Genomic DNA, 25687 nt, shown 5'->3' with positions numbered 1-25687 from the left:
CTGTTTTTGTTGTTTGGTCGGCTGGTCAGTATTCTCTCACAAAATTTTAGTCATTAACAAAAATAATTAGATTAGAAGTATAACGCATCAAGCCTATAAGTTAGTTGGGTCATGCAACCCTAATGTTCTGTTGGTCGTGTTTTGTAAATAGTATTTACAACTAATTTTACAACTAATAGTACGCCCTAGTGTTTTGTTGGTCGTGTCAAATTAGCCGGGGGCTTACAGCCCCGGCCGTGCCCCTTGAACATGCCCAGGTGTTTTGCTGGTCGTGTCAAAGTTGGTAACTTAATGGACACCTTCAGCAGAACTGAGCTAAATTCCTAATTTCCAACAGAACTTTTATTTCAACCTTAGTGGCGAACCTCCACTTCAATACTCCTCTCCTTGTTTGTTAAAACCATAAAAGATTGACCCTGACCAAAAAAATAATGGTAATACCAAGCTTCATTAGCATATAACTTTATACAAATGCTTGTTGCACATGTGTGCTTAACGGATACCCACTCGAATATTGCTTATAGATCGACTTGCGAGTCTAGCAGTATACTTGAGTTATGACTGGATGGGTATGCAATATACCCATGAGTTTCTGCCCCTTAAGCAAACATTACCAAGGTGCATCTATTGATGATATAGGTTATCCCACAAATATATTTATCCGTCAAACCACATGTATCACCTGACAAACAAAGGGATTCTGCACACCGTAATACCTTCACCAGTTTTAGTACGAATAACCATGTACAGAACTTACTGCTGGGACACAATTTGGAACAGTTAATAAACATGGGAGAATAATGGAATGATTATGTATACTGTTCCATGGGACAAAATTCCTTTTGTTGGTCACCTAATTATCATTATAGACTTTGTTATTCAAGCTTGATGACACCGAAGACCATATGTAATAAGGGAGGATATATCTATTTCATTCCCCTCCTTAAATTTTTGCTCGAAGACGTTACAGTAAGATAATCTTTTAACACTACTTGCAAAAGTTGTTGCGGAAGAATTAATGAAAATACACCACCAAAATGGTCATCAAACTATGTTAACTCAAACAAAAACATATTATGTTATTTTTTGGAAAAATAGAGGAGATACATCCTAGTGCAAACAAATCAGGAACCCTAATTAAGTATTTGTACCTTCCTTCCTATCTCATTGACTCATAACTCAAACATGCTTAATAAACGAAAAATGGCATAGATCAAAGATTCACTTTTCCTATGAGGTTCTGATGAAAATCGAACAACAACAACACACACATACACACAAAAAATAAAATCAGAAGAAACTTAAAAGAAATTACTCGCCCAGTGAAGTTGGTTTTTCGCTGGTCTTCTCCTTTACTTTTTTTTGACGAAAGTAACTTAGAACAACAAACAGTAATTAAAATCCCAAAATATCATACAAAGTAATTTCCCTAAATCAGTTGAAACCTGCAACCAAAACTTAAAATTGGGTAGACATCAACTAAAGTTGGTTTTTAACCTATGGAATTTTGTGTCATTGTCAACACCATTATATGCTGTTATAGAGAAACTTTAGCACGACGGGCATATAAGCAGAATTGTTCCTTTGATTGAGATAGCATAATAGGAATATAAGCAGAAATATTCTTAAGGATGTTTGATAACCACATTTAGCAACTGTATGATTAACATGAGGTAATGGATAGGAATAATTTCTCCATGATCATTAGAATTTTACCTTTGCTAATTCTTTTTTTGGAGATTCTCTTTCGTTCGGTGGAAGTTTTGCGGTTGTAGGTTGAACATCTGGTGGAAAATTCGAAGGCGGTCTGAAACAAATTGGATAGAACAAAAAACAATTAACAAACAAAGAAAATTCAAAGATGTAGATTGAATGTTAGAATAAAAAGATTTTCCGATTTATTTTGCTAAGCAGATGATCAGATTCAATACGTAACTCATATTGTTAAATCGATAAATCAATTCTTTTGAAACCCAATAGAACAGAATAACAATCGGGGAAAGTCTTTAATAGATCTTCTTGTTATCAGAATTAGGACACCACAATATTTACGGAAACAAAGTTATGTACTCCAAAAACTCTGTAACGGAAATAGTTGCCTGCAATAGGAAACCATATTATAAACAGTACGGTGACAATATCGGGAACCAAGGGATCCGACGCATGAAAATATCCGTAGCCCAACTCACGATCCCCGCCGCCGGATGACGAAATCAATGGTCGGATTTGTCAGTTTAGACAGACAGCACTTCTTTTCATAATATAGACATCCATTTACATCATTTTGCTAGGACATTTCCAGTAAAAAAAATTAATAAATTGATTTCTGCAAAATAAAAGACAAGCTTAATTCCATTATACTAGTTGTTACTAATTTACTATGCTTGTAGCAACACTAATCATTTAAGGGTGCAACTGCAATACCTTTCTCAAGCAAGGCAAACTAAGTAGGAAGGTATAACGTGTTGCCATTTAACACCAAAGATTCGTAGAAGGTTACTACAGACTCAAAGTGAGCAAGTACATTATATCTTTAGTCCTAATATATCAAGGTCATGCTTGGTAAACAATGTCACCACTAAACATGGCCATGCTCAGATTGTTGTCCATAGAGTCAGTTCTATATCATAGATTCCCTAGATTTACATAGATATCTTTTGTTTTTGATATATAAGTATTGATGCAGCATATTTTCATAGAGTTTGTTATTCCTATAATCAGCATATTCAACAAGAAAAAATTCGATGGCACCGACTATTAATTCAAAAGTTCATAGAGTTGATTATTTTCATGCTTGCCTTCACATCATTGATAATGTCTTTATCGGCATCCTTGACATATCGCCCACAAAAATGAGACACCTTGTCTGTAAAGTAACCATCGTCATCAACTGCTACAATCAACTTTTTTCCCTACATGAGTCAAACAAAAGAAAATGAGTAAACATAATATACCCTTTAGCTTAGTATGGCTACAAAGAAACCCATGCTTTAAAACTCTATCAAATATAGTAAACAAATTTTTTTTTTGCAAATCCTTACAGAATCAAGCAATAATAACAAAAACAAAACCAAGCAAAAAGATTAGGGTTTATACCTGAAGTCTTCTTCTTGTACCCTTCAGCTCTGTCAAATATGAGATGAAGGTTTGCTTCGATTAAAAGAGAAAAATTAACTAGATCAACAGTTAAAAAATTAGGGGATATTAAAGGAATATGGTTATGTTTCTGAGATGGGTTTTGATTCTTAGATGCGGTTATGATTAGGTTTGAAATCAGGCGTGATTCGGTGATGAGAGTTGTTTAGATATGAAGGATTTGTAATCTCCCTCCCATACAGTAAACGACCGAGCTTAAATAAGATGAGGGTTTGATATTGATTTTGGGAGCAAATAAACTGAATCTGGGGTTACAAAAGAGGGGTTCTCTTTTAGATATGATACATGGGATTTGATTTTGAGATGGGGTTAGGATTAGTATTTGATTTGTGGGGTTTTTTGTTAGATCTGGTTTTGATTTTTGGTTCTCCAGTTGAAATCATACCAGTTTTGGTATGGTAGTTGTTCTTGGTTATGAAAAGAAAGAGGGACCGAGAGAGAGACGATTGGAGAAGGAGAGGAAAGAGCGAGAGAACGGCGCAAATGAAATTAGGTTTAGGTTTTCTGCTTTCATTTTGTTTATACAAAACATCTGTGTTTTCTCCATCTCGAGGATATCTAAACAAAATGTAGGGTACTGATTTCACACATGTGTTCTCACACGTCCTAACATTTAATTTCAGTGTACCGAGGTTGGACAAATATTATCTCTAGCCCATATTTGATTGGTGGACGAATATCAGATGGTGAGCCACGTGTTAAGAGAAGACAATCTAATGGTTCATAAGGTTTTGTGAATCTTTGGGTCATTTTTAGACTTTATAGAAGTATTTTTTTTGGATTAGTGTATATAAAGAGCTAATTTTATTAACTCTTGATAAATTTCCATGAACTATGATGAAATAAATGCCATTTTATTAGAGATAAATATGAGTTTCTCATTCCGATGAACCGAGAATGTAGAATAACAGATTTTAACAAAATGGAAAAAAATATAAAATTATTGTAAATCTAGATACAAGACATTATGCATACCAGTTCACATAATGGGAAACAATATTATAGATCTGGAACCGTCTTATGTGTACCCAGTACACATACCAGCATAGTTATATGTCGACAACAATTTTTTGGTATGCATACGCGGTATGAATACCATAAAAAATTGTTGCTATGAACTAGAAATGGTACGCATACCAAGTATGTATAGCGTAAAGGAGCTGTTGGTTTTGAAACCGGTGTGGTATCCATACCTGGTACGCAAACCATTCCGAGGAACCGAATATGTAGAATAACATATATTATCATCTCAAGTGCTCATTCGGATGAACTGAAGATGAAATATATCAAATTTGAACATCACTGGTTGAAAGACTAATAGAGTTAGACATGAGTTTCTCGTTCGGATGAACTGAAGACGAAATATATCATAATTGAACATCACAGGTTCAAAGATTACTAGAGTTAGACCTGAGTTTCTCGTTCGGATGAACTGGAGACGAAATATACCATAATTGAACATCACAGGTTCAAAGATTACTAGAGTTAGACCTGAGTTTCTCGTTCGGATAAACTGACTACGAAACATATCAGAATTAAACATCACAGGTTCAAAGATTACTAGAATTAGACCCGAGTTTCTCGTTCGGATGAACTGAAGACCAAATATATTAGAATTGAACATCACTGGTTCAAATATTACTAGAGTACGACCCGAGTTTCACATTCGGATGAACTTGAGACGAAATATATCATAATCGAACTTCACAGGTTCAAAGATTACTAGAGTAAGACCCGAGTTTCTCGAAATATATAAAAATTGAACATCACAAGTTCAAAGATTACTAGAGTTAGACATGAGTTTCTCATTCGGATGAACTGGAGACAAAATATATCAGAATTAGACATCACAGGTTCAAAGATTACTAGAGTTAGCCCTGAGTTTCTCGTTCGGATGAACCGAAGATGAAATATATCATATTTGAACATCACAGGTTCAAAGACTACTAGAGTTAGACCTGAGTTTCTCGTTTGGATGAACTGAAGACCAAATACATCATAATTGAACATCACAAGTTCAAAGATTACTAGAGTTAGACTTGAGTTTCTCGTTCGGATAAACTGACTACGAGATATATCAGAATTGAATATCACGGGTTCAAAGATTACAAGAGTTAGACTTGAGTTTCTCATTCGGATGAACAGAAGACGAAATATATCAGAATTGAACATCACAGATTCAAAGATTATTAGAGTAAGACCCGAGTTTCTCGTTCAGATGAACTGGAGACGAAATATATCATATTTGAACATCACAGGTTCAAAGATGACTACAGTTGGACCCGAGTTTCCCGTTCGGATGAACTGAAAACGAAATATATCAGAATTGAACATCACAGGTTCAAAGATTACTAGAGTAAGACCCAAGTTTCTCGTTCTGATGAACTGGAGACGAGATATATCAGAATTGAACATCACATGTTCAAAGATTACTAGAGTTAGACCTGAGTTTCTCTTTCTGATGAACTAAAGACGAAATATATCAGAATTGAACATCACAGGTTCAAAGATTACTAGAGTTAGACCTGAGTTTCTCGTTCGGATGAACTGGAGACGAAATATATCAGAATTGAACATCACAGGTTCAAAGATTGCTAAAGTTAGACCTGAGTTTCTCGTTCGGATGAACCGGAGACGAAATATATCATAATTGAACATCACGGGTTCAAAGATTACTAGAGTTAGACCTGAGTTTCTCGTTCAGATAAACTGAAGACGAAATATATCAGAATTGAACATCACAGGTTCAAAGATTACTAGAGTTAGACATGAGTTTCTCGTTCGGATGAACTGAAGACGAAATATATCAGAATTGAACATCACAGGTTCAAAGATTACTAGAGTTAGACATAAGTTTCTCATTCGGATGAACTGGAGACGAAATATATCAGAATTAGACATCACAGGTTCAAAGTTACTAGAGTTAGCCCTAAGTTTCTCGTTCGGATGAACTGAAGATGAAATATATCAGAATTGAACATCACAGGTTCAAAGATTACTAGAGTTAGTCCTGAGTTTCTCATTCGAATGAACTGGAGACGAAATATATCATAATTGAACATCACAAGTTCAAAGATTACCAGAGTCAGACCTGAGTTTCTCGTTCTGATGAACTGGAAACGAAATATATCAGAATTGGACAGCACAGGTTCAAAGATTGCTAGAGTTATACCTAAGTTTCTCGTTCGGATGAACTGGAGACGAAATATATCATAATTGAACATCAAAGGTTCAAAGATTACTAGAGTTAGACCTGAGTTTCTCGTTCAGATAAACTGACTATGAAATATATCAGAATTGAACATCACAGGTTCAAAGATTACTAGAGTTAGACATGAGTTTCTTGTTCGGATGAACTGAAGACGAAATATATCAGAATTAAACATCACAGGTTCAAAGATTACTAAAGTAAGACCCGAGTTTCTCGTTCGGATGAACTAGTGATGAAATATATCAGAATTGTACTTCACAGGTTCAAAGATTACGAGAGTAATACCCGAGTTTCTCGTTCGGATGAACTTGAGACGAAATATATCAAAATTGAACATCACAGGTTCAAAGATTATTAGAGTAAGACCCGAGTTTCTCGTTCGGATGAACTGAAGACGAAATATATAAAATTTGAACATCACAGGTTCAAAAATTACTAGATTTAGACCTGAGTTTCTCGTTCGGATGAACTTGGGACGAAATATATCAGAATTGAACATCACAGGTTCAAAGATTACTAGAGTAAGACCCAAGTTTCTCGTTCTGATGAACTGGAGACGAGATATATCAGAATTGAACATCACAGGTTCAAAGATTACTAGAGTTAGACCTGAGTTTCTCATTCTGATGAACTAAAGACGAAATTTATCAGAATTGAACATCACAGGTTCAAAGATTACTGGAGTAAGACCCGAGTTTCTCGTTCGGATGAACTGGAGACGAAATATATCAGAATTGAACATCACAGGTTCAAAGAATACTAGAGTAAGACCCGAGTTTCTCGTTCGGATGAACTGAAGACGAAATATATCAGATTGGAAAATCACAAGTTCAAAGATTGTTAGAGTTAGACTTGAGTTTCTCGTTCGGATGAACTGAAGACGAAATATATCATATTGGAAAATCACAAGTTCAAAGATTACTAGAGTGAAAATGACCAGACTACCCTTATCGGGAATAAGTAAAGTAATATTACAGATTATGAAAATGACCATATTACCCTTATCAGAAATAAGTAAATTAAATAGTACAAACGGTAAAAATGACCATATTACCCTTACTAGAAATTAGTGCAATAAATATCATGTAGATAGTGAAAATGACCATACTACCCTTATCGGAAATAAGTGAAATAAATATTACGGATTGTGAAAATGACCATATTACCCTTACTCGAAATAAGTGCAATAAATATCACACAGACAGTGAAAATGACCATATTACCCTTACTAGGAATTAGTGCAATAAATATCATGGGGATAGTGAAAACGACCATACTACCCTTATCGGAAATAAGTGAAATAAATATTATACATTATTTAAATTATCATATTACCCTTACTAGAAATAAGTGCAATAAATATCACACGGACAGTGAAAATGACCATATTACTCTTACTAGGAATTAGTGCAATAAATATCATTTAGACAGCTAAAATGACCAGACTACCCTTATCAAAAATAAGTAAAGTAAATATTGCAGACTATGAAAATGACTATTTTACCCTTACAGGAAATAATTTCAATAAATATTATGGCTACTGTCGAAATGACCAGACTATCCTTATCAGAAATAAGTAAAGTGAATATTACAGACAGTGAAAATGACCATACTACCATTACTGGAAATAAGTGCAATAAATATTATGAAGACTGTGAAATGATTAGACCACCCTTATCGGATATGAGTAAGTAAATATTACAGTCTGCTAAAATGACCATTTTACCCTTAGGAAAATAAGTGCAATAAATGTTATGGAGACTGTCGAAATGACCAAACTACCCGTATTGGAAATAAGTGCAATAAATATCACACAGACGGTGAAAATGACTATACTACCCTTATTGGATATTAGTGAAATCAATATTATGGAGACTGTGAAAATGACCAGACTACCCTTTCAAAAATTAAGTAAAGTAAATACTATAGACTGTGAAATGACTATTTTACCCTTACTAGAAATAAGTGCAATAAATATTATGGAGACTGTCAAAATGATCAGATTATCCTTATCGAAAATAAGTAAAGTGAATATTATAGACAGTGAAAATGACCATTCTACCCTTACTGGAAATAAGTGCAATAAATATTATGGAGACTGTGAAAATGACCAGACCACCCTTTCAGATATGAGTAAAGTAAATATTACAGTCTGTGAAAATGATCATTTTACCCTTAGGGGAAATAAGTGCGATAAATGTTATGGAGACTGTGATAAGGGTAAAATACTTATTTTCACAGTCTATAATATTTACTTAACTTATTTCCGATAAGGGTAGTTTGGTCATTTTATTTGTCACCATGTATTTTTTGCACTAATTTCTAGTAAGGGTAATTTGGTTATTTTCACTGTCAGTGATATTTACTTTTCTTATTTCCGATAAGTGTAGTCTGGTTATTTTCACTGTCTCCATTACACTTATTAACCTTATTTCCAGTAAGGGTAAAATGGTCATTTTCATAAACTATAATATTTAGTCATTTTATAAGGGCGATTTGGTCATTTTATAGTCTCCATGATGTTTATTGCATTAATTTCTAGTAAGGGTAATATGGTCATTTTCACAGTCTGAAATATTAACTTTACTTATTTTTAATAAGGATGGTCTGGTCATTTTCACACTCTCAATAATATTTATTGCACTAATTTCCAGTAAGGGTAATAATGTCATTTCACAGTATGTAATATTTACTTTACTTATTTCCAATAAGGGTAGTCTGGTCATTTTCACAGTCTCCATAATATTTATTGCATATGTTTCCAATAAGGGTAAAGTGATCATTCTCATAGTATGTAATATTTACTTTACTTATTTTTGATAAGGGTAGTTTGGTAATTTTCATAGTCTCCATGATATTTATTGCACTTTTTTTCTAGTAAGGGTAATATGGTCATTTTCAGTTTGTAATATTTTCTTTACTTATTTTGATAAGGGTAGTTTGATCATTTTCATAGTCTCCATGATATTTATTGCATTTATTTCCAGTAAGGATAACATGGTCATTTTCACAGTCTGTAATATTTACTTTACTTATTTCTCATAAGGGTAGTCTGGTCATTTTCATAGTCTCCAGAATATCTATTACACTTATTTCCAGTAAGGGTAAAATAGTCATTTTCATAGTATGCAATATTTACTTTACTTATTTCTGATAAGGGTAGTTTGGTCATTTCCATAGTTTTCATGATATTTATTGCACTTATTTCTTGTAACGGTAATATAGTCATTTTTATAGTCTCCATGATATTTATTGCACTTATTTCTAGTAAGGGTAATATGGTCGTTTTCAAAATGTGCAATATTTCCTTTACTTATTTCCGATAAGGGTAGTTTGGTCATTTTCACAGTCTCCATAATATTTATTGCATTTATTTCTAGTAAGGGTAAAATGGTCATTTTCACAGTATGAAATATTTTCTTTATTTATTTCTTATAGGGGTTGTATGGTTATTTTCACAATCTGTAATAGTTACTTTACTTATTTCCGATAAGAGTAGTCTGATCATTTTTCACAGTTTCCATAATATTTATTGCACTATTTTCCATTAAGGATAATATGGTCATTTTCACAGTCTATAATATTTGCTTCACTTATTTCCGATAAGGGTAGTCTGGTCATATTCACAATCTTCAGAAATTTTTATTGCACTTATTCCGATAAGGGTAGTCTGATAAGTTTCACCGTCTTCGGAAGAAGCAGATATGTCAAAGTCAAATTTCTATAAAGTCATGCCTTTTTGACTTGGTCTTGATCCTGTTTTCTAATATTAAGAAAATTATAAAAAGAAAAAGAAAAATGTATTTTGATTTATAAAAATGAAATATAATTGTTAGTTTGTACAAATGTGGGAAAATTAGTGATAAGTAAAATTCAAAGTGTTATAATTTTGGGGTTGTTTTAGATGTGGTGAAATACTTGGGTGGAATCATCACTTTGAATTATAATTGTGATTGTCTGTTATATTGTCAATAAATATTATTGTGACTAATAAAAGAATTTAATATTCCTAATTATTATCACGAATATAAAATTTAATAACAATTATAACTGTTGCAGGACTTATCACAGGTGTATGACAGGTTGCACTGTTACAAAATCCTGGTTTTGGTGTAGTGAAAAGAAGAATCTCTTTGATAACCACTCTAATCAATCTTGCTAGAGATATGTGAGTTGTTGACAAAGGCTCTTATGTTTAATCTAATAAACTCCTTTGTCTGGTTAGATTAATCTATCCAATGACTACCGAAAAAATCAAGTTTATATTCACAATCAATCAATATATATCTCAATAAGAAAACTAAGAAGTGATGCCGATCTCACACAACTAATCAATCAAGTCCATCAAAAATAAACTGATTCTAGTTGGATTCCAGCCGATCAAGGTTTGTGCACTAAATCCACAAGATACGAATACTAATAAGAATTCTTCTTCCTCTTCAAATATTCTATTGCCTTCAAAAACCTGCACAACAACACTTGAATCCTTTTCTCAATCACACACAGAACGGAGTCTGTTAACAATGGATTACCATAAGATGTCTTTAGATCTAATAACAATTCTAAAGATCACGTCGATATTTTGATCCAGTTTGAGTGAATCTCATATCGGAAGAGAAGATTCTCAAGACTGAAAAAACTAGGTGCAATCAAATTTTCAACAACCATCAATCAATCAAATCAATAATCAAAAATTAATAACAATGCAATTATCTAGTTTCCCACCAACGGTACTCGTAGAGATTCTTGACCCCACGAGAGTCTTTAGACGAGCGGTCGTAAGAAATTTCACCTAATTAGGATACTTTGCCCTACGAATAGACGTCTCCACCAGAAACAACAAGAAATAAAGTTTTCCTGGCTCTTAGGATAGTTTTGCAAGAAATGAAAACTTAGGTATTTATAGACCAAGGTTGTTTGGACACCAAGGAATTTCCAAAACCGATAAATTTTGTCCTTTAGCAATTTTTCGGTTTTGGAATTTCCTTGTTGTCTAAACAACCTTGGTCTATAAACAATTAAGTTTGAATTTATTGCAAACTATCCTAAGAGCCAGGCAAACTTCATTTCTTGTAGTTTCTGGTGGAGCCGTCTATTAGGAGAGGAAAGCACCCTAATTAGGCGAAATCTCTTACGACTGCTCGTTTAAAGACTTCCGTGGGATCAAGAAGCTCTACAAGTACCATTGGTGGGAAACTAGATAATTGCAATGTTATTAGTTTTCGATTATTGATTTGATCAACTGCTGGTTGTTGAATATTTGATTGCACCTAGTTTGTTTATTATTGGGAATCTTCTCTTCTGATATAAGATTCACTCAGACTAGATCAAAGTATCGACATGATCTTTAGAATTGTTGTTAGATCTAAAGACATCTTGCAATAATCCATTGTTAACAGACTCCGTTTTGTGTGTGATTGATCACAAGAATATTCAAGTGGTGTTGTGCAGGTATTTGAAGGCAATAAAATATTCAAAGATGAAGAAAAATTCTTATTAGTATTTTGTATCTTGTGGATCTAGTGCACAATCCTTGATCGGATGGGATCCAACTATAATCGATTTATCTTTGATAGACATGATTAATTAGTTGTGTGAGATCGGGATCGCTTTATAGTTTCTCTTTGGGATCTATATTGATTGATTACGAATCCATAATTTGATTATTTCATCAATATTTAGATTAATCTAACTAGATAAAGGAGTTTATTAGATTGGACTTAAGAGCCTTTGTCAACAACTCAAAAATATTTTTAGCAAGATTGTTTAAGAGTGGTTACCAAACAGATTTTTCTATTGTTGTTTGGAACACGATCCAAAGGACTTGTTATTCGCGTGCATGACTATAGAAGTTGAAGGCTCGGGGATAATGAGGGAGCTAAGTATCTAAGGGTAGTGGTAGGCTCGGAAACCTATAATAATATACTGCAAGTGCACAACATCTAACTAGTAGACAATGGCAAGTACAGGTCGTTCCCACGAGGAGTGTGAAATACTCTACCAACTAATACAAGAAAAAACTAAGTAATCAAATATTATGCTTTAGAGAGTTTTCAGAAATTTGGCCAAAATGATAGCAAAATAATAAAAATGTAACCAAAGATGTGAAAATGTTAAGGTTTCGGGAATCCGTTGTAGGAAAGTTATTTGTATTCAATCACAAAAATCTTTACTCATGTAAAATAGCAAACCTAGCTACTAGTGCACAGAAGATATTTCATTAAGAATAGTTGACAAGAATTATCATTTTCAAAATGGTAGTTTGTTGTCACCTTAATGTAGAATTCTTAAGCACTAGATATACATGGCATAAATAGTCAAATGAAATTTATAATTCAATTATTCCAAAGGTTCAATGAGTTCTTCTACTAATCTAACTATGGACTATACATGGCATATAACATGAAAAATATAGCTAGAAGGTGAAACATTGAAAGAAAATCACAAACATTATCATTAAGTTGAATTGGTAGAAATTTTATTCAAAAACATAAAATAAATCACCTATAACTTCAATCGTTCACCCTAACATGGATTAGCTAGACATGGTTTTCTCAAAAAACCATAAATCAATATAAATAAATCAAACTCTATCTAATAAAAACGAAGAATAGAAAACAAAACTTCAAAACCCTTCTCTAGTTGCGGCACTATGGCCGACCCCCCATTTTCATTTTGAAACAACACATAAATATAGCCCACATATGAATTCAAGTCGTCGCCACATCACCGCCCAATAGAAGTCTGCCACATGTCATGAAATACAATCCGCCCAATAATATTGTGCCGCGTGTCATAATATGACGAAACATTGTAAAGTATCAACGAATCTCCACTTTCCATAGTATATGAAACCACCAAGGAAATGAATTAATTTCATTTAAAAAACATGATATTTTCTTGCATGTGTTGGGCCCACCTTAACTGTATTTGCACAAATGACGTCATTTGGTCTCAAACATTCCTTCAGGTTCTTTATATATATATATAGCAAGAGAACTTATGTAAGGACAAGATATGTTAATCTTTCCTTTTTCTTCATTTGCACTTCATTTGCACGTGGTCATGGAGGTGATATTCTTTCATTCTTATGCTAACAATAATAAAGTCACTCTTGACCAATCTTAGGTGGCATTAGTGTGCTGACGTCGATTCGCTTCACCATGCATTAATTGAAGAGCAAATTAAAACTTGTATGCCCAGTGTGACCTCGGTTGTGAAATAATTCTATGCTGTTGATATATATGGAGATATCAGGCCAACATAATAAGTGCTGCTGATATATAGAAATACCAGGCCAGCGTAATAAGTGTTGTTGATATATAGAAATACCAGGCCAGCATAATAAGTGATGTTGTATATAGAAATACCAGACCAACATATTTGATCATTGTGGTTGCTGATACATGGAAATAACAGGCCAACCCCATTTCATCATTGTGGTTGCTGATACATGGAAATACCAGGCCAACCACGTTTCATCATTGTGATTGTTGATATATGGAAATACCAGGCCAACCACATTTCATCATTGTGGTTGCTGATATATGGAAATACCATGACAACCATATTTTGCAATTTTCGTCGCAAACACCATTAAGTCTCACATTTTGCTGTTTATTCGCTGGATGATCGAATTCACTTGTACTTTCTACAAAAGCACTAAAATAGTATTAGCAACTAAAATATTGTATCCTAGCTAATATAAATATGGGTATAAAATGTAGCATTTACATGCTTATCAACACCCCACACTTATATTTTGCTAGTACTCGAGCAAAACAGAGATATTATGCAATAGATTTTTTTTTCCAATTCTAAGAAAAGTGAAAACCTTCAAAAATATGGATAATTACTCACTCCCCACACTTAAACATTACATTGTCCTCAATGTAATTGAGTCATCCAACGTAGAAATTAAGATGGGAAATACAAAAATAAACAATAAAAATAAGAGATAGAGTAGAGGGAACAAATCTGATGGGTTGACTCCCATGAAGCGAAATGTATTTGTTTCCCAAGTTGCCAATAGAATGTAGTCTCAAACAAGGTGAGGTTGGTACCCCAAAGTAGACATCCAATCATATATATAGAGTCTAAAAAGTTGAGGATCATCCCAACTAATCCGGTCAGCTGAAAATATGCACCTGCAAATACTGTAAACCTCCAGAAAGATGTTTAAATTCATTCCCACTAGAAAATTGTAAGTGAAAATTACATCACTCCCATGAGCAACAAGTTCAGATTGTTTGACAATTTCTATTCGCAAAGCACTCTCTAAATCAGGTTCTAAATCAGTTGAAATGATTTCCGCAACTAATATTGGTTCAAATTCATCCGCGGAACAATAGATCAATTGAGCAATAATATCACGACTCATAGACCCATTATCATTTAAAACGGTTTCATTATCAATATCACCAAGACAAAAAAATTCAGAACTTAATGACTTAAGGGTCAAGGTCGGAGCTTTCTCGTCTAATAGAACTAGTCGAGACTCTGACAAAATTAGAGGTTCTAGTTTAGGTTTCCATTTATTGGTGTCTAGCAGTGGTGTGGAGTCTAATAAGGAATTGACTTCACATATAACATTATCATCATCAAAATCATACCCAAAATGATCTAAGCAAACCTCTAGTGGATCTTCCAAGTGGCTCTTGCAAAAGCTTTGCGAGTGCATCTTTTCGCTGGTAGCACTTCAAACTAAGGTACCTGGAAAATTCCAAGGAAACAGCGTAAAAAGAACTAAAAGAAAAATAAAAATAAATTATGTAAAGAAAAAAAAAAATTTTTAAAAAAAAAAGACTATGTACAAGATATCAATCAGAGAGTATTATGCAACCACTGCCCGACAGCAGCGCCAAAAACTTGGTAGGCTCGGAAACCTACAATAATATACTGCAAGTGCACAACGTCTAACTAGTAGACAATGGAAAGTACATGTCGTTCCCACGAGGAGTGTGAAATACTCTACCAACTAATACCAAAAAAACTAAGTAATCAAATATGATGCTTTTGAGAGTTTTCAGAAATTTGGACAAAATGATAGCAAAACCATAAAAATATAACCAAAGATGTGAAAGTGTTAAGGTTTCGGGAATCCGTTGTATGAAAGTTATTTGTATTCAATCACAAAAATCTCTAATTTACTCATGTAAAATAGCAAACCTAGCTACTAGTACACGGAAGATATTTCATTAAGAATCGTTGACAAGAATTATCATTTTCAAAATGGTAGTTTGTTGTCACCTTAATGTAGAATTCTTAAGCACTAGATATACATGGCATAAATAGTCAAATGAAATTCATAATTCAATTATTCCAAAGGTTCAATGAGTTCTTCTACTAATCTAACTATGGACTATACATGTCATGGAACATGAAAAATATAGCTAGAAGGTGAAACATTGAAAGAGAATCACAAACATTATCATTAAGTTCAATTGGTAGAAACTTTATTAAAAAACATAAAATAAATCACCTATAACTTCATCCGTTCACCCTAACATGGAATAGCTAGACATGGTTTTCTCAAAAAACCATAAATCAATATAAATAAATCAAACTCTAGCTAATAAAAATGAAGAATAGAAAACAAAACTTCAAAACCCTTCTCTAGTTGCGGCACTATGGCCGACCCCCCCCCCCCCATTTTCATTTTGAAACAACACATAAATATAGCCCACATATGAATTCAAGTCATCGCCACATCACCTCCCAATAAAAGTCTGCCACATGTCATGAAATACAATCCGCCCAATAATATTGTGTCGCGTGTCATAATATGACGAAACATTGTAAAGTATCAGCGAATCTCCACTTTCCATAGTATATGAAACCACCAAGGAAATGAATTAATTTCATTTAAAAAGCATGATATTTTCTTGCATGTGTTGGGCCCACCTTAACTGTATTTGCACAAATGATCACTTGGTCTCAAACATTCCTTCAGATTCTTTATATATATATAGCAAAAGAACTTATGTAAGGACAAGATATGTTAATCTTTCCTTTTTCTTCATTTTCACTTCATTTGCACGTGGTCATGGAGGTGATATTCTTCCATTCTTATGCTAACAATAATAAAGTCACTCTTGACCAATCTTAGGTGGCATTAGTGTGCTGACGTCGACTCGCTTCACCATGCATTAATTGAAGAGCAAATTAAAACTTGTCTGCTCATTGTGACCTCGGTTGTGAAATAATTCTATGCTGCTGATATATATGGAGATACCAGGCCAACATAATAAGTACTGCTGGTATATAGAAATACCAGGCCAGCATAATAAGTGCTGCTGATATATAGAAATACCAGGCCAGCATAATAATTGATGGTGATATATAGAAATACCAGGCCAGCATATTTGATCATTGTGGTTGCTGATACATGGAAATACCAGGCCAACCCCATTTCATCATTGTGGTTGCTGATAAATGGAAATACCAGGCCAACCAAGTTTCATCATTGTGATTGCTGATATATGGAAATACCAGGCCAACCACATTTCATCATTGTGGTTGCTGATATATGGAAATACCAGGCCAACCACATTTCATCATTGTGGTTGCTGATATTTGGAAATACCAGGCCAACCACATTTTGCAATTTTCGTCGCAAACACCATTAAGTCTCACATTTTGCAGTTTATTCGCTGGATGATCGAATTCACTTGTACTTTCTACAAAAGCACTAAAATAGTATTAGAAACTAAAATATTGTATCCTAGCTAATATAAATATGGGTATAAAATATAGCATTTACATGCTTATCAGGTAGTCTGCTTGGTCTCAACTACACGAAGTTGGTATTAGATTTTGTGTAGCGACTTAGTATTCAAAACTGGACTAGGTCCCAGGGTTATTCTGCATTTGCGGTTTCCTCGTTAACAAAATCTTGGTGTGCCATTCACTTTACCTTTCCGCATTATAATTGTTTTATTATAATTAAAGTAAATTGCACTTGTACGTTAATTCTGTAACACTTGATATTGATCCTATAGAGTTTCAGTTATTACCAAACCTATTATCAAGTGCACGCTTTGTTGTCGTATCGTCTCAATCTTGTATCCATAGTCAATCACACAAGTGACCTTGTTATTGTATTGTGTCGATCTCGTATCCATAGACGATCACACAAAGTGTGAACCATACTTGTTGTATTGTCTAGACTCAGTCCATAGATGATCACATTCGATAGAGGACTTATAGGTTGATAAATAAAAGATTATGGTGTATTTGGGTATCATCGTCTTTTCAGTGTATATTTCTTCCTTTTATTAAAGCAATTTGTTCTTCAGAAATCAGCTTGTTAAGCACCATACCTACTCTAGTGCCCAAGATTTTTGTGACGATTTTGAAGAAAAAATTGCTCAAACCAATAGGACTATAGTCTTTAATATTATCAGATGCATTGTTCTTTGGAATAAGCATAATAAAACTAGAATTAATGCCATTCGGAATTTTTCTCATCTCCAACAGTTTGTAATGGCTTTAAACAAGTCTTCAGCAATAATATCCTAACATTGCCTATAAAAGATACATGAGAAACCATACAGGCCAGGTGCAGAATCGATTCCCAAGTCAAAAACAACCTATTTTATTTTCTTCAAAGTTGGCATATCATCAATAAGAGCGCTTTCCTCAACAGAGATGCTCTCAGGTTCAATGTCAAACCCTTTAGAATTAGTATCAGCGTCACCACCATTAAACTTGTCTTTGTAATAATTGACAATATAGTAATTAATTTTATCCTGCAAAAACAAAGTAGATTTAGTGGAAATCTTAAGTTCAGAGATTGTATTTTGGCTCCTTCTCATACGAATGTTGTTGTGAAAAAATCTAGTATTTTGATCACCATCCTTCGGCCAATTAATTCTAGATTTCATCTTAAGCATAACCTACAATTCAGTTCTCACTTCAACAACAGTTTTCTTAGCATCTATCACCCTAGTGAACTGCAACTTTGCTGGATAATAATCAAGAAGATCATTCTCCGTTTCAAGTCTGAGCTCAGCTTGTATTAACCGAAACTGCACATCACCAAACACAATCATGTTCCATAACTTCAAAGTCTCCTTCAATCTTTTTAAATTGTTAGTAAACCCAAAAGTAGGAGCACCATCTAACCGAAGCTTCCAACTCTCTTTAACAAACTTTATAAAACCCGGGTGAGAGAGTCACATCTTCTGAATACGAAAAATAGCTCTAGTTGGCCTTGTATAATCAAAAGCAAAGCCAAAAGAGGATAATAGTCAGATGCAATCCTTGGTACAGCTTTGCACCTTCAATTCTCATATTTACATATCCAAACATCATTAAAAATGGCCCTATCCAGTTTTGAAACAATTCTATGATGACCACCCTGAAAATTTGACCAAGTGTACTTATTGCCAATGGCATCGGCTTCCACCAAGCCATTATCTTACATCTAACTTCGAAATTCATTAATACAAACAACTTTAGGAATCATACCTCCCTTCTTTTTATCCAAGCGCAAAATGCAATTAAAGTCACCAATATTCAGCCAAGGAATAAATGTAAAACCCAAACCCAACTGTTTCCAAAGTAACTTTCTAGTAACTGGACTAAAAGAGGCATGCACAATGGTAATAAAGTTACCATCAAAGTCCAAACTAATTACCTGTTTGGTACAAGATAAAATACCTGGACAAGCTAAAGTGTTTTTCCTCAGAACTTAAATGTTACCTTTAGTACCATCAACTTCATTAGTAATCACATCTTCGATGAAATCATCTAACTTTAAACTTCTAACAAAACATGTAGTGCGAAAAACCATTGGCTCAACAATATAGATAATGTCAGGTTTGTGCAATGTGTATAGCTCCTTCAAGTTGGACCCTGCACCATCCTTAGCCAAGCCCTGAGAATTCCAAAAGAACACATGCATTAAGAATCCTTCTTATTTGTAGGGCTTACCGAACCCCTTTTAACTCTACTTCTACCTTTTATTTTTCTTTTTTATTTTTAAGTTCATTATTCTCCGGATTTGACATAAAAGTGCTAGCCTTCTTGGCAAAATCGTCATGTTTTTTCTTTTCAGCTTGATCACGTTTTTCTCTTGCGACTTGAGCAGCCTCGGATCTCCACTCCATTCTATCAACTTCACTCTCCAAAACTTCAGTTCTTGGATTAATTGATTGTTGAGGATTTGGTGGATTATCCAGCAGCAAGCTCCTCATAAATCTCCTCCTCCTCAACTGCCTCCTCAGTCCTAGTTTCAAATCTATCAGATGTCTCAAAGCCATCTTGATTCTTGACCTGTGATGGTCTTCTAGTTGTTTTAGTTGGTGGATTAAAATCATCATCATCTGTAATTTGCTTAATCACGAAATTTGCTGGTAAAGTACCAATGCCAATAATCTCAATGTGTGTTGTTAGAGCACTGCTCGGTCGAACTCGCATAGCTTTAGCTAAAGGTCATCATCTACTTTTAAGTGAAGATGATCATGTGAAAATTACCTTGAACCTCTTACATGATCTGTGTGACACAATCATTTGATGTTAACTTGGGAAGTTTCGTATTGATCGATTAATCACTTGAAAATTACTTGAAGCTAGTGGTATGTGTAAGATTACCATTGTTGTCTTCTAAGGATGTTTCAAAGATTAAATGAGAGTTTGGAACTACTACCAATTTTTGGATATAACACAGGTTGTATACTTTGTATGCGAACTGTGTAGCTCTAGTTCAGATCTGGAGATCTTGTTTGCGAATTTTTTTTGCGAATGGGTTTACATGCGAAAAGGTCTGGAACTGTAGTTCACGTACTTTGTTTGCGAACGTCTAGATAAGGCTAAGTACGGAACTTTGGTTATCGTACTCTGTTTGCGAACGACATGACTAAGCCAAAGTCCGGAACTGTGGTTTGCGTACTCTTTTTGCGAACACAGTGGTAAGGTTCTAAAATTGGGAAGTATGAATTTCATACTCATGAACTCAGCTTCGCTTGAGAACTCAATTGCGAACTAAATTCCTGGACCTTTAATGAAATAAGGTATGCGAACTTGTTTTGCAAACTGTGGCATTATGTTCATCAATTGGTTCTTGTATAAGTACTTTGTATAATTACAAACCAAACTGAATTTGTTCCAAATGGTTCATATATATTTATATGAGATAGTGAACATTTGAACAACTCTCTTGAAACACATTTAGATTCATTTTATTATCTGTCATGATTGATTGATCATCATATTTGATCTAGAAGTATTAGATGAATTTGGCTAGACTATAGCTGTTCATATGGATAACTTCGGTCAACTGTTATTGAGCCAACGGTTATACACGTCTAGGTACGGTCATCCATATCTAAATATATGTATATTTTATTTGTGTGTATCAAGTTAATACCATCTAACGTTGGAGATTGATTGCTTAGTTTCTAAGCATAATTATCTTGAATCTTAAATCAAGAGTTCATCTAACGGTGAATATCATTTGCTTTGTTATTAAGCTATCTTAGATTTGATTGTAAGCAACCCCGATTTGAAAGACTATATAAGGGAGAACTATAGCATCTGGGAAACCTAATCCCGACACTCTCATATGTCCTAGTTGCAAACTAGAGTCGATTTTCCTTTAACCTAGGTTTTTCCAAATCATTATTAGGTTAACGACTCGAAGATTTCATTTGGGGTTCGTGAAGCCAGATCCAACTATTTTTTGATCTTAATCATTCTATCATATGGAGTTTTATCTTCTCTAAGATTTACTCGAGATTTTATCTCTGATAGGTAAGATATAAAAAGTAATCACAATAGTTCTTCGTCTCAGACTCTTGTGATTCTGCAATAACTTCTTATGTTAATCAGTTAGGTTATTGTGAGGTGACTAATATTTCTAGTCTGCTCTTCGAGAGTATAAGACTGGATTATTAGTTGAGTTTCTTGTCCCCCTTGATTTATCTAAAAACGGAAACAAAATCAGAATAAACATATCCGTGGGAGACAGATTTGTTTATAAGTCTTCGACTTTGGGTCGTAGCAACTCTTGGTTGTGGGTGAGATCATCTAAGGGAATCACGTGCGGCATAGTCCTGCTGGGATTCAAGAGGCGTAAGGAACGCGGCTGTACCTTAATCGGTGTGAGACTTGGTTAGGGCTAAACTACAATCAAGTCTGAAGTTAACTTGTAGTAGGTTAGAGTCTGTAGCGGCTTAATACAGTGTGGTGTTCAAAGCTGGACTAGATCCTGGGGTTTTTCTGCATTTGCGCTTTCCTCGTTAACAAAATTTCTGGTATCTGTGTTATTTGTTTTCCGTATTATATTTGTTTATATAATTTAAATATCACAGGTTGTGCGTAGTTCAATCACAACTGATAAATCCGACCTTGTTTATTCGGTAGAACTTGATTGACATTCGGGCATCGGTCTTTGGTACAATCCGAGTTATTCTCATATATATCAGTCTCACGGATTTCTATCTAGTTGATTTACTGATTATATTGAGAAAGAGATAAAGCTCTTTGATATTTTTCTTGATTGAGTCTCACTTTTAAGTTGGTGCTCTCAGAATTATATTGGATTTTAATCCATACAAATTGCCGAACGAAATATTTGGCGTGGGTGTTATACCCCCGCGTTTTCAATTGGTATCAGAGTAGGCAAGCACGCTAAGACCTCATAAGTCTGTGTTTGTAGAAATTTGACTCTATAGACAGGAGTGCTATCTCTATAAACGTACCGCCAGTCTTCGATGGCTCGAATTACTTATGGTGGAAAATTGTTATGCGTGCCTTTCTACAAGCACATGATTTTTAATCATGGGTTCGTGTTGTAAATGGCTATAATCCTCCAACAGTTATAGTAGACGGTGTAATTGTTGCAAAGGATATTGGTAGTTATAGTGATGTCGAGATTAGTGCTGCAAAGAAAAATTCTGACGGATTAAATGCTATCATCTATGCCATTACCCCAGATATTCAGCACCATGTGACTATGTGCACTCGGTCTAAAGATGCTTGTGATATCTTAGAAACCGTATTTGAAGGGAATACCTCTGAGAAAGAAGCTATGCTTCAAAACCTAAATTCTGGTTGGGAAAACCTTCATATGGATGATGAAGATTCTGTTAGAGCATTGCTCGGTTGAACCCACCAAGTGTTGGTATGTCAAGTTTGGTTGTCATATTTTAGTGAATCAAAACTCATGTTAAGATTCGCTTGATTATGTACTAGAGTTAACCTTCGTATAGGTTAGCTTGAGAGCATTAGGATATGAGACATTACAATTATTGCGAAGTCTTGAATATGTGAAGAAGCAAGGAGATACAATGACAACAATCATCCTTCCACTTGAGGTTAGTGATATTTGACTAGAACTGTTTCATTCCCTAAAGTATCTTTCAAGTCTTGCATATTGAAAACATAACTGCGAAGCATATATGAACTCTATATTGACATGGTATTAAGGAATACAATACGAGGTTTATTGCTTAACCATTAAACTTTGTAGATAAGACATTACCATAATCATTTGAATGCTATTGTGATTATGTATGGGTATGAGGTGAGGATTTCATCATAGGGAACAATGTTTACATGTTTCTAAGGAAGTAAGTTCATAAACTTGTTTTTGGACCGAAAAGGAAATTGCCAGGAGTTATTGGTTTTGTTATTCATTTCATATATTATGAACAACCAATATGTGTGATAGAGTATAACCGCTAACAACTTGTTGTGTTCTTGGTAGAACTATTCACAAAGTCCTGACTTTTGTATTAGTATAACTTTTATTAGTAAAACCAATCTTATGTAATCACCTGTGGTATGATCAGATTATATCTGCCTTGGGGAAAGGGAACCGATCCTAGTAAGGGAAAGGGAATCGATCCTTGTAAGGGAAAGAGAACCGATCCTAGTAAGAGAAAGGGAACCGATCCTTGTAAGGGGTGCAATACATCGTATGGGGTGCAACAAGGTTTATAGCATAAAGGGAAAACGACCTTGTGGACATGTGCAACACATATAAGTTAGATACCATATATATATGTGGGGAACCGATCCTAGTACCTAGTCAACCGAATCTTTGAGAAGCTAGTGTGACTATGCATAATACTCACATGGAGGTAGAACCGAAACTTGTTTTGGTAGAACCGTAAACCCGTGATTGTGATTGAATGTTAGTTTGATCAATCACATAGTTCTTGAAAGTCATATGAACCAATTCTAAACTTGTTTGGAAGTGTGGCAAATCGATTTCAAGGTTGTAAGTGTGAAAGAGAACTTACAAAGTAAAGATGTCGGCAAACTTTGAACACGTGCTGTGAATGTTTATTTCTATAATTGTTCAAAGATATTCCTTAACGGCTAAGGGAAGAGAATCCCAGGATCGAAACATAAGTAAGTTAAGAATATTTTAATTAAGGTTATTGATTTCACTTTGTAGGGAAATTGCAGAATTAGTAATGTGCATTTACTAATTAGATTTTCTGAGAGATTTCGATTGTTATTTTTGGACAGAGCATTTCCAGGAATTATGGAAACCGAATTTGTGCTTTAATGAATATCTTGAGAATATTTTCGGTTTTGGAAATTCCTTGGTGTCCAAACTTCCTTGTTTATAAATACACGAAGTTTGCCTTTCTAGCAAACTAATTCTTCGTAACAACAGACTTCCTCTTTTGTCTTTGTTACTGGTGTAGCCGCCTGTCGGAGAGGAGAGTAATCTAATTAGGTGAAATCTCTTACGGTCGCTCGTTTTAAAGTCTTCTTTGGGATTGAGAAGCTCTAGCGCGACCCGTTGGTGGGAAACTAGATAATTGCGGTTTATCTTTGTTTTCGACTGATTTGATTGACAAACGGTGGTTGAAATATGATTGCACCTGGTTTGTTTATTCTTGAAAATCTTATCTTCTGATATAAGATTCACTCAAACTAGTTCAGAGTTTCTACAGGGATCTTAAAACTTTTGTTAGTTCTAAAGACGATCTTGTGATAATCCATTGTTAACAGACTCCGTTCTGTGCATGATTGATCAAAAGATATTCAAGTGATTGTGTGCAGGTTTTTATTGAAGATTTAAAAAGATTTTAAGAGAAAGAAGATATTGAAGATCTGACTTGGGTTTTATAATCTTTGGTGTGCACAATACTTGTTTGGGTAAAAGAGGATCCAATTAATAATCGGTTTATCCTTGTGGTAGATTGGATTGATTAATTGAGTAGATCGGCATCAACACGGTTCTTCGGATTAAAGGTGTTGTTGGCTTAATCTTAATCGATTACCTTTGGGGTGATCGAACATAAGATAGATCTAGACCCAACGAAGGATGTTTATGTTAAGATAAACGGAAGAGCCTTTGTCCGACTCATATCACTTGGTTGAATAGAGTTGATACCAAACATATTTCTTGTTCCTTTACTGTTTGGAATACGAACCAAATGGATTATTTCAAGTACATGACTTATTCATAAGTCGGAGGCGTAGGAATACAGACGGAACTAGGTGAACTATAGGGTTAGTTACTTGGTCTCAACTATACGAAGTTAAGTGTAATTTTGTGTAGCGGCTTAATCCTGAGAGTATTCAATTATGGGATAGGTCTCGGGATTTTTCTGCATTTGCGGTTTCCTCGTTAACAAAATCTTTTTGTGCCATTTACTTTTATTTTCCGCGTTATAATTGTTTTATTATAATTAAAGTAAATTACACAAACGTTAATTCCTATTTACTTGATAAGCAATCATATTGTGTTTGGTTAAGTCTTAACCTTTATATCAAGTAAACATACTTCGTTGTTGTATTGTCTCGATCTCGTATCCATAGACGATCACACGAAGTGTGAACCGATTAGTTGTATTGTCTCGACTCAGTCCATAGACAATCACTTTCGGAGAAAGGACTTATAGGTAGGAAATGTGTTAGCTTGAGGTATATTTGGGTACCCTCGCCTTTTCAATTGGTATCAGAGCAGGCAAAAATGAAAATATATAACAATTTGTGTTAGGTGCAATCCAACCTATAAGAATTGAATCTATGTCCGATTCAGTTAACGTTATGCAAGAGTTTGAATGCCCAAAAGTTGAAGATGTTAATACTTCGTTGACTCATGATCCAGGAGTAACGAAAACATCTATGTCTTTTTCCGAGGAAAAAGAAGATGCTGATAAAGAGTTGGTAAAACTCCTAAAGCCAATATAATCTCTGTCTTCTAAAGTGTTTATTTTAAAGACATAGTCAAATCTTCTTAAGCAGGAGATCGGAGAAAAAAACATTCAACTGAACTATCTAGCCAAAGAGAAAATGGATCTCGCTGTCAAACTAGAAGCTCTTGGTAAATCTCTTACAGATAAAGAGACA

At 34.3% G+C, this 25687-nt stretch overlaps 1 protein-coding gene across 1 annotated transcript; it reads right to left on the bottom strand.

The window, feature by feature from the left end:
- Positions 1-599: 599 nt before the first annotated feature.
- On the bottom strand, positions 600-4203 carry LOC113305507. The gene is made up of 5 exons (XM_026554528.1): positions 4198-4203; positions 3097-3150; positions 2799-2912; positions 1717-1807; positions 600-700 (listed from the first exon to the last, which is right to left on the bottom strand). Exons 1-5 carry the CDS (start codon positions 4201-4203, stop codon positions 600-602), a joined length of 366 nt encoding a protein of 121 aa, XP_026410313.1.
- Positions 4204-25687: the final 21484 nt, after the last annotated feature.

This window comes from Papaver somniferum, chromosome 8, assembly GCF_003573695.1.
Source record: "Papaver somniferum cultivar HN1 chromosome 8, ASM357369v1, whole genome shotgun sequence".
NCBI lineage: Eukaryota > Viridiplantae > Streptophyta > Magnoliopsida > Ranunculales > Papaveraceae > Papaver > Papaver somniferum.
This window is presented reverse-complemented; position numbering and strand designations above follow the sequence as displayed.